The sequence below is a fragment of the Moschus berezovskii genome, chromosome 5, assembly GCF_049115385.1.
Source record: "Moschus berezovskii isolate FMDL1 chromosome 5, NW_MosBer_1.0, whole genome shotgun sequence".
NCBI classification, from domain to species: Eukaryota; Metazoa; Chordata; class Mammalia; order Artiodactyla; family Moschidae; genus Moschus; species Moschus berezovskii.
In genome coordinates, this window is record NC_142464.1 from 24,348,410 (window position 1) to 24,361,720 (window position 13,311).

Consider the following 13,311-nt stretch of genomic DNA (forward strand, 5'->3'; position numbering starts at 1 on the left):
TTTTTCCATGATACTGTACAGTTGACTGCGTTCAGGAATAATGCTGATCCTAACCGTGTGTCCTCATTTAATGTGGCCTGTTTTGTAATGGTTCAGACAAGAAGGAAAAAGAAATTAAAAAAAATAAATCTTTTGTTTCTGAAAGGGAGATAAATTCTGATGTCATTTAATAAAATAAGTTACCTTCAAAAATAAATACTATTGATAACAGTGGAGCTTGAGGGATTTGTTGACTTCTCATTTAATGACAAATAATTCTGGAGAAAAATGCATACTCTTAGATGATAGCAGACTTTTCTGAGCAATGGACTCTAGAAAAACACAGGAAAACCCCATGAGTCAATGAACAAAAAAGGCTTATTGTGTAACTGATTTGGGGAAATGTGAAAGCACTCCTGACTGTGCTGAATGGCCTTGGTGTGGAATTCAAGGCAAGACCCATTCTAGACCATTATTTTCCTTTTATGTATTTTAATTGGAGGATGTTGATTCTTTTTTTTTTTGCCATACATCAACATGAATTGGCCACAGGTATACATGTGTCTCCCTCACCCTTAACCTCCCCTCCCATATCCTTCCCCACCCTACCCCTCTGGGTTGTTCCAGAGCATGGGCTTTGGGTGTTCTGCTAGACCGATGTTTTCGGAAGATCTGAGTTGTGGCCCAGGTTATGGTATACTGCAGAACCTCACCGTGAGAAGAATTTGCAATAAACCAGAAATGTACCATTTTTCAGTTCAGTTTAGTTGCTCAGTCGTGTCCGACTCTCCGTGACCCCATGAATCACAACATGCCAGGCCTCCCTGTCCATCACCAACTCCCGGAGTTCACTCAAACTCATGTCCATCGAGTCAGTGATGCCATCCAGCCATCTCATTCTCTGTTGTCCCCTTCTCCTCCCACCCCCAACCTTTCCCAGCATCAGAGTCTTTTCCAGTGAGTCACTTTGTCGCATGAGGTGGCCAAAGTATTGGAGTTTCATCTTTAGCATCAGTCCTTCTAATGAACACCCAGGATTGATCTCCTCTAGAATGGACTGGTTGGATCTCCTTGCAGTCCAAGGGACTCTCAAGAGTCTTCTCCAGCACCACAGTTCAAAAGCATCAATTCTTCAGCGATCAGCTTTCTTCACAGTCCAACTCTCACATCCATACATGACCACGGGAAAAACCATAGCCTTGACTAGACGGACCTTTGTTGGCAAAGTAATGTCTCTGCTTTTTACCCTTGTACAAAATTCGGGTTTGCCACTACCTGGAAATCGTTCTAAATCATGCATGGTGTGTTTTGTTTTGGCTTAAAAATAGATGTGTGTGTCTCTGTGTGTATTTGTATATGTATCTGTTTGCATATGTATATATGCTTATATACATGCACACACACACACTACAGTTTCACTGTCTGAAAAAAGGTGCAGCTATAAAAGCAATGTGATGAGTTTCAAAGGGTCTTTTTCTACCAAAGAGATGCCTTAGAAGGTTAAAGACAATTTTTTTTAAAGAAAAAGCAATTAGAATAAACTTTGAACTATGTTACTGTATAGGTGATTGAAGTGAAAATATAAATTAAATATTAAGGAAAACAAAAAAGCTTCAAATATGTCCTTTTGTGGTTCAAAACATGTAGGGTCACCATCAGAGAGTTTAATTTTCTTAGTCTGGGGCGGATTACCTATTGGCAATTCTTTTGGTAGCTCCTCCTGCCATTGAGAACCCCCACTGAGGGTAGGCTTGTTTTCCTACAAATAGATAGAATGTACAGTGCCGGGGTGGAATGCTGGGCAGGGCAACCCTTCACTTCTCACCCAGCATGGAATTTGTGTGGTTTAAGTACAAATGTTGTGAGTGAAACCTCGTTCTGAAAGTAACAATTAGTCACTTACAGAGTAAGAGGTGAGAAGTAGAGTTGCTCTGCAGGTGGCTGACTGCTTAAAACTTAGATGAGTTTGCATTTTGATGAGTTAAGGAAGCAAAGCTAGAGTTGAGCTTTTTCACTTCTTGTGCGGATGTGTTTTGTTACTGTGGTTTCCTTGCTTGATCAGTTGATTTAATCACACACAGGACCATAGAGTCCATCTGTATGTAGTTGAATGATGTGCTGGGAAGCCCTTGATAACTTTCATGTTTTGTTAAGTCTGTGTAGTATTGCTTTAAGTCTCTTTTTAATCATTCAAAAGCTAAATAATTACATCAGTTCTCATAAGATTTTCCAATGATGAATTCTATATTAGTTGCATGACTGGCTCATTTTCTTGGAATTTTTTTTGAGTTACTAAATCTTAATAAATTGTAACTTGGGAAGCTTTAAAACTGCCTTAGTTTTCTAATTTTTTATATTCCTGTTCAAGTGTAATTAAGTTGATGGGAATATGTTGGAAAGTGATTAAAATTTTGTGGAAAGGCGATAGTCTTTGATGTAGTGAGAAAACACAGTTATTAATTATGCACATATGAGGTTGTCTTATGTTTGATTAATGGATGTTATTTAATGCCAGCTTTTATGTAATTAATGATTTTATAACTTTGATTTGACTAAATACCAGTGTAAGACAAGGCTTAGGGATTAAAAAAACAAACTTCATGAAGATTATAGGCGAGATATTATTGATAAGAATTATGATAAAAATCATCTGTTTCTACTTAGAAAGTTAAGTAGGTTCATATTAGCTGTAATAATGACTCAAGGAAATTTAGTTTTAGGACCACAAGATTAAAGCCCATTCTTTCAGCTAATACAAACTTTTAGAGATAATTCAACTATTTGTAATTTTTTTATGCTTTAGCAATAATTCTTCTTTGTATTTGGATAGGTTAATGCAAAATTTTGGTTCGTATTTTTGAACTAGCAGCTCACCAAAAAGAGAGTGCATGTGAGTCAGAGTGCCTGGTGGAAATGGGTCGGTGAGGGAACAGGTGGACATCAGGGTTCGCTTTTGATTGTTGCCTTGTTATCAGTAGAGTATTTCTTTCCTATTTTTAATTCTGAAGTACGCCTTAAATCATGCACTACTACTACCGTCTTTTTTTTAAGCACTCTACTTACAGACATCCTTCAAGGCTTTTCTCATATATTCTTCACTCTTTTATATGCTTTCCACAGGAGAGCTCACCTGCTCTAGTGGTTTCTGTGTGGTGACACTTAAAGCTATTCCTCAGTATTTCCAAGTGGCTAATTATGTTAACTTTCTATTGCTCTGTAACAAATTAACACAAATCTAGTGGCTTAAAACATTACCCATTCATAACCTCACAGTTCCTTAGGTCAGAAGCCTGGGGTAGCAGTTACAGTAGTAAAAGATCACAGATCACCAAATATAATAATAATGAAAATGTGTGTGTGTATGTTAGTCGCTTAGTTGTGCCTGACTCTTTGTGACCCCGTGGATTGTAGCCCCCCAGGTTCCTATGTCCATGGGATTCTCCAGGCAAGAATACTGAAGTGAGTTGCCATTTCCTTCTCCAATTTTAAGAAATCGGTAATCCAAAAAGGAAGAACCAGTTGCAAAATACAGGACTTTAAGAAAAACAATTAACATTAAATATTTCATAGAATTTGAGATGGAATAGACCTTAGATATCCTTTAGACAAGCCAGATGCCCTTGTTGGAAAAATTCAGTTCCTTATGGTTATAGGACTGAGGGTCCCCATCTTCTTACTGGTTAATAGGGGGATCCTTCTCTGCAGCTCAAAGCCACATTGCAGTTTTTCCTTGTGGGCCCCTTTATCTCAGTGTTAGAACCTCCCTCAGGTCAAATCCCTGAGGCTTCAAATCTCTGACTACTGCTGTCATCTGAGAACATTCTTTGCTTTTAGAGGGCTTGAATGATTAGGCCTCTAATTAGTTAGGCCCACTCACATAATTTCACTGTTTTAGGTCAATTGATTAGTAACTTTAATTGCTTCTGCAAAACTCCTTTTGCCATATAAAGACATATCATGGTAGTGACACTTTCATGGGGTGAAGGTCATGAAGGCCATCTTAGAATCCTATCTACACAGAAATGGGTGTTTCTGCTTAGATTTCATGATGTTATTTAAAATGTCCAGAAGCAGCTTTACCTTTCCCTTCAGTTCAGTTCAGTCGCTCAGTCGTGTCCAACTCTTTGTGACTCCATGAATCACAGCACGCCAGGCCTCCCTGTCCATCACCAACTCCCGGAGTTCACTCAAACTCATGTCCATAGAGTCGGTGATGCCATCCAGCCATCTCATTCTCGGTCGTCCCCTTCTCCTCCCGCCCCCAACCTTTCCCAGCATCAGTCTTTTCCAGTGAGTCAACTCTTCGCATGAGGTGGCCAAAGTATTGGAGTTTCAGCTTTAGCATCAGTCCCTCCAATGAACACCCAGGATTGATCTCCTTTAGAATGGACTGGTTGGATCTCCTTGCAGTCCAAGGGACTCTCAAGAGTCTTCTCCAGCACCACAGTTCAAAAGCATCAGTTCTTTGACGATCAGCTTTCTTCACAGTCCAACTCTCACATCCATACATGACCACTGGAAAAACCATAGCATTGACTAGATGGACCGTAGTTGGCAGAGTAATGTCTCTGCTTTTTAATATACTATCTAGGTTGCTCATAACTTTCCTTCCAAGGAGTAAGCGGTCTCATTTAAAATCTTACTATACCTTTGGATCATAATAACAGTACTACGTATACTTTCGAAAGTCAAATTATATATTTTATATATGCCGTATCTTCTTTTAAAGTCAACATTTACATTGAAATTAGGATAAACCTTTCCAACTTTGCTATTCTTTTATTCATTTATTAACTACATGTTGATCCTTGTATGTAGAGATAAGCATGTGCAAAGGTGCTGAGGTGAGAACACCCAGAGGGCTTGGGAAGAAGGCCAGGGTGGATAGGAAAAGGGAGTGAAAGGAGCAGGATGAGATAGGGACTTGATAAAGCAGTTCTTTGAAAGGTGAAAACTGGAATAGATTTTTAAAAGATAGTGTTGTTACAGTGTACATTAGATACTGGGAAGTTCAAGTTTTTGGTAATTAGGTAAATTGGATTATACTGACTGATTCTCCTAAGAAATTAAAAATTCTGGTTAAAGGAAAATGTTTTCAGAAAAGTATTATGGCACTGATAAGATGATAAGAATTGTAAGGGTAAACTATTAAGTGAAAGTTAGAACTTCTGTTAACTTGAGTGTTGAAGTTCTGGTGAACTTAGGGAACTTGAGTGTTGATTTCCATGGTCCTGACCAGGGCGGGGAGTCAAACAGGAGACATTCCTGTTAAGCTGGTACTCCCTCTCACCTAGGTGTTTAGAGAGAACCTGAAGTGAACCCCACCCATTCCTCTACCCTGAGAGACTGAGCAGAGCACTGAGCTTTAGGTGCAAAAGCTCAGACCTGCTCAAATGGGCCAGACTCAGATTACCTTGTTGTTGCTGTTGTTTAGGCACTAAGTCATGTCTGACTCTTCTGTAACATGGACTGTGGCCTGCCAGGTTCCTCTGTCCCTGGGATTTTCCAGGCCAGAATACCGGAGTGGGTTGCCATTTCCTCCTCCAGGGGTTCAGGTATCAAAGCCCTGTCTCCTACATTGGCAGGTGGGTTCTTTACCCTGAGCCACCAGGGAAGCCCTCATATTACCTGGATTATATAAGAAAAAATCAACACCCCAAAAACCCTCCAGCCATGAAATCAGTTTTTGGTGGTTCTTAACTGGGCATGCCTCTTAAATATTCAGCAGAAGCAAATGTATACTCTCACTGGATTGTTACGCCCTCGTCCTCAATCTCAACTTATTCCCACAAATAATTATACAGGCTTAATAGACAGTTTAAGTCAAAAATGATAAAATATACAAGGAAACAGAGCCAACAAAAGAAAAAAAAAGGGAAGTACCTTCGGCACAAGCAGGTTTGCAAAGACTTCACATACCAGAATTCCCGGACGTGGATTACAGAGTAGCTATACTTGCAGTGTTTGTTAAACACAGACACATTTGAAACTGCTGCTTGGCACTTAAAAGTACAGAAATGACCTAGCAGTACAGAAGAGAGAATGGTGCGAGGGAGGTCAGTGTGGAGGTGGGCACTGGTGCAGGCACACCATTAACTGGTTCAGGTTAATGAGATGATGGTTGAGGCAGCTTGCAACGTGGAGACTGGAAGAAAGACAAGTAGGCATTCCCTGGAAACTTCTCATTTGACTGAATATCTGATAGGAGTTGTGCTCTAGCTTTTACTTAAAGAGTTTTGAGGGGAGGAAAACATGATGAATTAAGGATTTGGGTAAATTAGTTTGAGATAATTAAATTTTTCACGTATTTCGATTGGTCTTTGGTTTGGAAATAAAACATTATTAAATTTGTCACATATGATGTCAACCAATGCTTTTTGGTGCCTGGAAAGAAAGCCATAAACAGCTAATTATCTGGTTTTGAATAAATTATTTGTATTTGAAGAGAATTCTTAGTATTTTGATGTTCACTTTATATATGAGTTTCTTTCAAGTTAGATGAAAGTTGATTAGCCCCCAAATAGTTAATTAGATTCATTTATAAGTTACTACCATCATCTTCAATTCTGTCAGAGAAGCTTCTCTTTGCATCTCTGATTGCTTATCGTCTAATTAACATTTTTTTGAAAAGCCAATTGAATTGAATATGAACTTTTGAAAGATAAATTCAAAGGGCCCCTCTCTGACCCCAGCTTCTTGTCTATCTGAACAACTTGTGCTGGTGGCTCTGATGGTCGCATATGTGAGAGACAGCAGATGGTTGTAAAGATTTAAAATCTTCAGCACGTGGCCATGAGTTGTACTTTGGAGTTGTACTTTGGTCAAGATGCTGGCCATATGGAGTTAGTGTGTCGTCCATGGGACAAGACGCTGCGCCCCAGGGTCCCACATGGTCTGATGGCTGGTGTGCCTTTTCCATCCTCGAGTCCTAAAACCCCTTCCCCTTCGGTTGTTTTTTGTTTTGTGTTTTATTGTTTTTTGGGGAGAGAGAGAGTGTGTGTGTGTCTGTTTTAGAGGAGTCATTCTGTCAGCTGTGGATTGTAAGAATCTGTGACCAAGTGGTTTTGAAAAGGAAAAAAAAAAAAAAAAACACAGACCTGCGTTTCTTTTTTCAGGTGCACTGGATATCCGTTACCGAGTATAATCAGATGGGCTAACTGGAATTGCTTTGCAGTGAAAGCCTGTGCTGTACTTAGTTGCTCCGTCGTGTCTGACTCTTTGCCACCCCAGGGACTGCAGCCCGCCAGGCTCCTCTGTCCATAGGGGATTCTTCAGATAGGAATACTGGAGTGGATTGCCTCGCCCTCCTCCAGGGGGTCTTCCCAACCCAGGGATCAAACCCAGGCCTCCTGCATTGCAGGCAGATTCTTTACCAGTTGAGCTATGAGGGAAGCCTTAGGTCCTTTGTTTAGTAGCCTGACCTGCTTCTGGCAGATTCCCGATTACTCACAGGTAGGGTTCAGAGATAGTTTTTAGGTCATTCCGGGAAGAACTCAGTTTTTACTTTATTTTTTTCTGTAGAAAGCTATCCATTCAAAGCTGTGATTGTGAAAACTGTGATTAGATTACAGATAGTGACTCTTCTGTCAAGTCCTTGCCCCTGACTTCTGATAAAAAATAAAATCCTTATGTGATGGATCGAAGTACAAGTATGCTGCTGCTACTGCTGCTAAGTCGCTTCAGTCATGTCTGACTCTGTGCGACCCCATGGACGGCAGCCCACCAGGCTCCACTGTCCCTGGGATTCTCCAGGCAAGAACACTGGAGTGGGTTGCCATTTCTTTCTCCAGTGCATGAAAGTGAAAAGTGAAAGGGAAGTCTCTCAGTCATGTCTGACTCTTCGCGACCTCATGGACTGTAGCCCACCACGCTCCTCTGTCCATGGGATTTTCCAGGCAAGAGTACTGGAGTGGGTTGCCATTGCCTTCTCTGGTACAAGTATGAAGCAGAGGGAAATAAATGTGTTTTCCCTAGCCAGGGTGGAGTGGAACCACCAGCTTGTGGAAGCAGAAACTCCCATTTCATGTGATGAAGAAATGCTTGTGGCATGCGGGGCAGATGGAGTGTGAAATAGGGTCGGAAAAGAGGTACCCAGGGACTGTGGTTTTAAAGTGCAATTTCAGAAGGAATGCAAGCCGACTTCTGGATTTCAGACTCTTTGGCATTCTGAGGAAAGAGAGGACTTTAATTGGTCTGGCTTTTTTCCTTTAATCACAAAGTCAGGACAGAGTCATTCTGCAGACTGCTCCCTCATTTTCTTTCTCATTGCCCATCAGGAACAGGCACTTTCTACACAGATGTGGGGTTTCCTTTTTTGAAATAAAAATTTTAAATTGACGTGGCCAGAAAGATCTAGGGTCATAATTTTCCTTAATGGGGCTTATGGAAGGAATTATTAAGTGAACCTCCTAAGGAACAGAAATGTTCAAGCAACTTTTGTCAAATGATTGTTAGCCGAACTAATCAGTTGTACATTGGGTTGGAATGAGTGTTTTTGGACACAGTTGGAGAGATCTGGATCCCTGCCGGCCCTTGACTTCCTCTCCAGGTGCTGCTTTGCTAAGCTCTGCCTGGAGGGGTAACCTCTCTGGCTTGGAGATAAAGTCACTTAACTGCATTGATGGATCTTATTATCAGTCCCTACCACACAGGTTCTGGGTTCCTCTCAGGAGATGATCTTACATCTTTATTGAGAAGGTTGAGACCATATTGCATTAACCACCTCATCTCTTGCTAACTACAGAGCATCACTATTTCTTTTCTTCATTCTTCAGTCTCCTTGTCAGAGCTTCTCTCCCTGTGTTCTTCATCCCAGACTTTCTTCTCCAGCTTTCATACATATCTTTGCTGTTTCTCTCTCCTGGCTTTCATTCTCCTCCCTTGTCTCATTCTTGCCACTTGTTTTCTCCTGCCTATATACATGGTAAGACCTCCCCTTTCCTTTAGAAAAATCTCTTCTCCACTCTATATCTCTGCCGCTTTACCACTCATCTCTTTCCTTCATCATCTGCTTTTGTTGTTGTTCAGTTGCTTAGTTGTGTCTGACTTTCCGCGATCCCATGGGTTGCAGCACACCAGGCCTCCCTGTCCATCACCAACTCCCGGAGTTCACTCAAACTCACCTCCATCAAGTCGGTGATGCCATCCAGCCATCTCATTCTTTGTCGTCCCCTTCTCCTCCCGCCCCCAATCCTTCCCAGCATCAGAGTCTTTTCCAGTGAGTCAACTTGTTGCATGAGGTGGCAAAAGTATTGCAGTTTCAGCTTTAGCGTCAGTCCTTCCAATGAACACCCAGGATTGATCTCCTTTAGAATGGACTGGTTGGATCTCCTTGTAGTCCAAGGGACTCTCAAGAGTCTTCTCCAACATTCCTTTTCTTAAGTATACTCTAATGACTGTGTACCTGTACTCAGGGATGTACATAGTTTACTTAAACCTTCAACTGTCATCATTTACATTTTTACATAAAACAACTTTAAATAACTATCTTTATGCATAATGTTTGCAGGCCTCTTCAATTATTTCCTTTACATAGATCCCTAGAAACCGAATTATTAGTTAAACCATACCTGGCATACCTGTAGAAGCAAGGACCGCTTGGCAGTTTATGATTTCACTTCATTCCCAAGTTAACTCCACATAAAGAAAAGTGGGAAAGGAACATACAGTCACTAATGAGGAGTACGCAGGGCTTGTGATCTGGTGAGCTGGATGGCCTAGAACTCTCTCTGGGTTCTTGTCTGCTGCCTAATCAGTCTCCTTGTTTGACGGAAAAGGTTGAAATTACCAGTAGACACTGTGTGTCTCAGCCATAGTGCTCTGTACTTAATGGTCTAAGGGCTTTTGTGTGTTTTGAAAGTATGAAGGTGAAAAGAGCAAACACTGCCTTTGTGTAATACCTTATCAATGGAATAATATTAATCATTGCTACTTCAGTTCAGTCGCTCAGTCGTGTCCAACTCTCTGCGAACCCATGAATCACAGCACGCCAGGCCTCCCTGTCTATCACCAGCTCCCGGAGTTCACTCAAACTCATGTCCACAGAGTCGGTGATGCCATCCAGCCATCTCATTCTCTGTCGTCCCCTTCTCCCGCCCCCAACCTTTCCCAGCATCAGAGTCTTTTCCAGTGAGTCACTTTGTCGCATGAGGTGGCCAAAGTATTGGAGTTTCAACTTCAGCATCAGTCCTTCCAATGAACACCCAGGATTGATCTTTAGAATGGACTGGTTGGATCTCCTTGCAGTCCAAGGGACTCTCAAGAGTCTTCTCCAACACCACAGTTCAAAAGCATCAATTCTTCAGCGATCAGCTTTCTTCACAGTGCAACTCTCACATCCATACATGACCACGGGGAAAACCATAGCCTTGACTAGACGGACCTTTGTTGGCAAAGTAATGTCTCTGCTTTTTAATATACTATCTAGGTTGGTCATAACTTTCCTTCCAAGGAGTAAGCGTCTTTTAATTTCATGGCTGCAATCAGCATCTGCAGTGATTTTGGAGCCCCCCCAAAATAAAGTCTGACACTGTTTCCACTGTTTTTCCATCTATTTCCCGTGAAGTGATGGGACCAGATGCCATGATCTTTGTTTTCTGAATGTTGAACTTCAATCCAACCTTTTCACTCTCCTCTTTCACTTTCAACAAGAAGCTTTTTAGTTCTTCTTCACTTTCTGCCATAAGGGTAGTGTCATCTGCATATCTGAGGTTATTGATATTTCTCCCAGCAATCTTGATTCCAGCTGGTGCTTCTTCCAGCCCAGCATTCCTCATGATGTACTCTGCATATAAGTTAAATAAGCAAGGTGACAATATACAGCCTTGACGTACTGCTTTTCCTATTTGGAACCAGTCTGTTGTTCCGTGTACAGTTCTGACTGTTGCTTCCTGACCTGCATACAGGTTTCTCAAGAGGCAGGTCAGGTGGTCTGGTATTCCCATCTCTTTCAGAATGTTCCACAGTTTATTGTGATCCACACAGTCAAAGGCTTTGGCATAGTCAATGAAGCAGAAGTAGATGTTTTTCTGGAACTCTCTTGCTTTCTCCATGATCCAGCAGATGTTGGCAATTTGATCTCTGGTGCCTCTGCCTTTTCTAAAACCTGTTTGAACATCTGGGAGTTCACGGTTCACATATTGCTGAAGCCTGGCTTGGAGAATTTTGAGCGAAGGAAATGGCAACCCACTCCAGTACTCTTGCCTGGAGAATCCCACGGACAGAGGAGCCATCCTGTAGGCTACAGTCCACGGGGTCGCAAAGAGTTGGACACGACTGAGAGGCTTCACTTTACTAGCATGTGAGATGAGTGCAATTGTGCGGTAGTTTGAGCATTCTTTGGCATTGCCTTTCTTTGGAACTGGAATGAAGACTGACCTTTTCCAGTCCTGTGGCCACTGCTGAGTTTTCCAAATTTGCTGGCATATTGAGTGCAGCACTTTCACAGCATCATCTTTCATTGCTACTTACTTGTTTATTATTTTTCAAGTTCCAGTTTTTCTCTTACCGTTCTAAAATGCATTTCGCCTTTCAGATTCAGACTGTCTAAAATTTTTTCAATAGGTGCTAGTTAAATTAGATGTTTTTCTAAAAAAAAAAAAAAATCCTATTTCTAAATTTTTAGTTGCCAAGGATTGGGGAGGAGGGAAGGAAATATGTATGGTTATAAAAGGGCTTCCCTCGTAGCTCAGTCGGTAAAGAATCTGCCTGCAATGCAAGAGACCCAGGTTCAATTCCTGGGTTGGGAAGATTGCTTGGAGAAGGAAATGGCAAGCCACTCCAGTATTCTTGCCTGGGAAATCCCATGAACAGTGGCACCTGGCAGAGTATAGTCCATGGGGTCACAAGCATCGGATATGACTTAGTAACTAAACCAACAATAAAAGGGCAGTCCAAGTGATCATCGTTTTATTTTTTAATTTTTAATACTGTGATGTTTTTTGCTTTGTGACAAACCTGAAATCAGGTTGATGTTGATAAGTATTATGTTTCATCTAGATTTTTTTCATTAAGCTTCTCTACCATGAACAGAAGGAACAGACATTTTTTAAAATGTGAATTAATTTTCTTTTTTCTCTCCCTTTCAGCCATGAAGACTTTGAATTTATTTCAGGAACACGAATGCGAAAACTTGCCCGCGAAGGCCAGAAACCTCCTGAAGGTTTCATGGCTCCCAAGGCCTGGGATGTGCTGATGGAGTACTACAAATCCTTGGAGAAGGCTTAAGCTGTTCACCTGACACCACGCTGAGTAACAGGAGGGGACCAGTAGTTATGTTGGCGTTTCTTTGTGGTGGTATCTGTCCAGACGTGCATCCCCCAAACAGACCCTTTTCCTTAAGTATTAACAGCATCAGTGTGGTCTGCCTTATGAGTTCTGTTCCGAACTAGTATAATACACTCCTGGTTTTAATGTATCTTTTTCAACTTATAGTTATATTCCTACAGTACAGTTTTAAAACCTTGTCTTTTTGTATTATATTTATGCTTCTGTCTTATCATTTTTTCATGCTCTTATATCAGTTGTAACCAATAGTATACACATTAAATCTCACTTTTCATTTCTTGAAAAAAGAAAAAAAGATCCACTAAATAATAAACTTGGTTAGATCTTGTTTTGGGAATTTTATAAGACATCTGTAGCAATTAGATATTTTTTTTCCTACAGTGAAAATGTAAACTGCTTTCTTCCTTCCCCTCAGCTATTGATCTGTTATAATCTACAGTATATTAATATCTATGTAAACTCTGAATGAACTTTCTTGATTCAATAAAATTAAACTTTTCGGCTTCTTATTTATGTGATTTTTAAAAAATACTGTTTACACATACCCTTCATGTGAAAAAGTTTCTGATGGAGAAAGGAATCTAATAATTACTAGAATCTAATAATTAGTTCCAAGATTATTAGATTGTTAGATTATTAGATTACTAGAATCTAATAACTAGTTCCAAGTACTGTTTCATAGTGAGTTTTAAGTGGGAAAATAATGATGCATTCTCCATCCATCCAAAACCTCAACCTGTTTTCCCAAATATCTCTAATATTCTTCAATACCTCAGATGCTGGTACTAGTAGTAGAGACATGATGGAGAGATGTTAGGGTTTGCCAGTCAGCTCATCTGGAGTGGGGGGCAACATAGCATGTTTGCTTTTGTAGAATATCCTGAATACTTGATTCCTGGTTTCATGGTGGCGGCGATGGAGTCAAAATTCTGGGGGCAGTGAGTGTCCAGTGGTGATGGCACCCATGGTATTTGGCTCTCCTGGGCAGTATTATCCCATCTCAGATATTCCAGTGGAATGACCTCGGCTGAGTCCTCTGCCTCTAAC

General features: G+C 40.9%; 1 protein-coding gene across 1 annotated transcript in view; it reads left to right on the forward strand.

Annotated features, from left to right (window-relative positions):
- The window catches only part of PAPSS1 (3'-phosphoadenosine 5'-phosphosulfate synthase 1), a 116,234-nt gene extending 103,466 nt beyond the window's left edge, over window positions 1-12,768 (forward strand). The window contains exon 12 of the mRNA XM_055434612.2: window positions 12,066-12,768. Coding sequence (XP_055290587.1) covers window positions 12,066-12,204 — 139 coding nt within the window. The 3' untranslated portion in view covers window positions 12,205-12,768. The remainder of the gene's footprint in view (window positions 1-12,065) is intronic.
- Window positions 12,769-13,311: the final 543 nt, after the last annotated feature.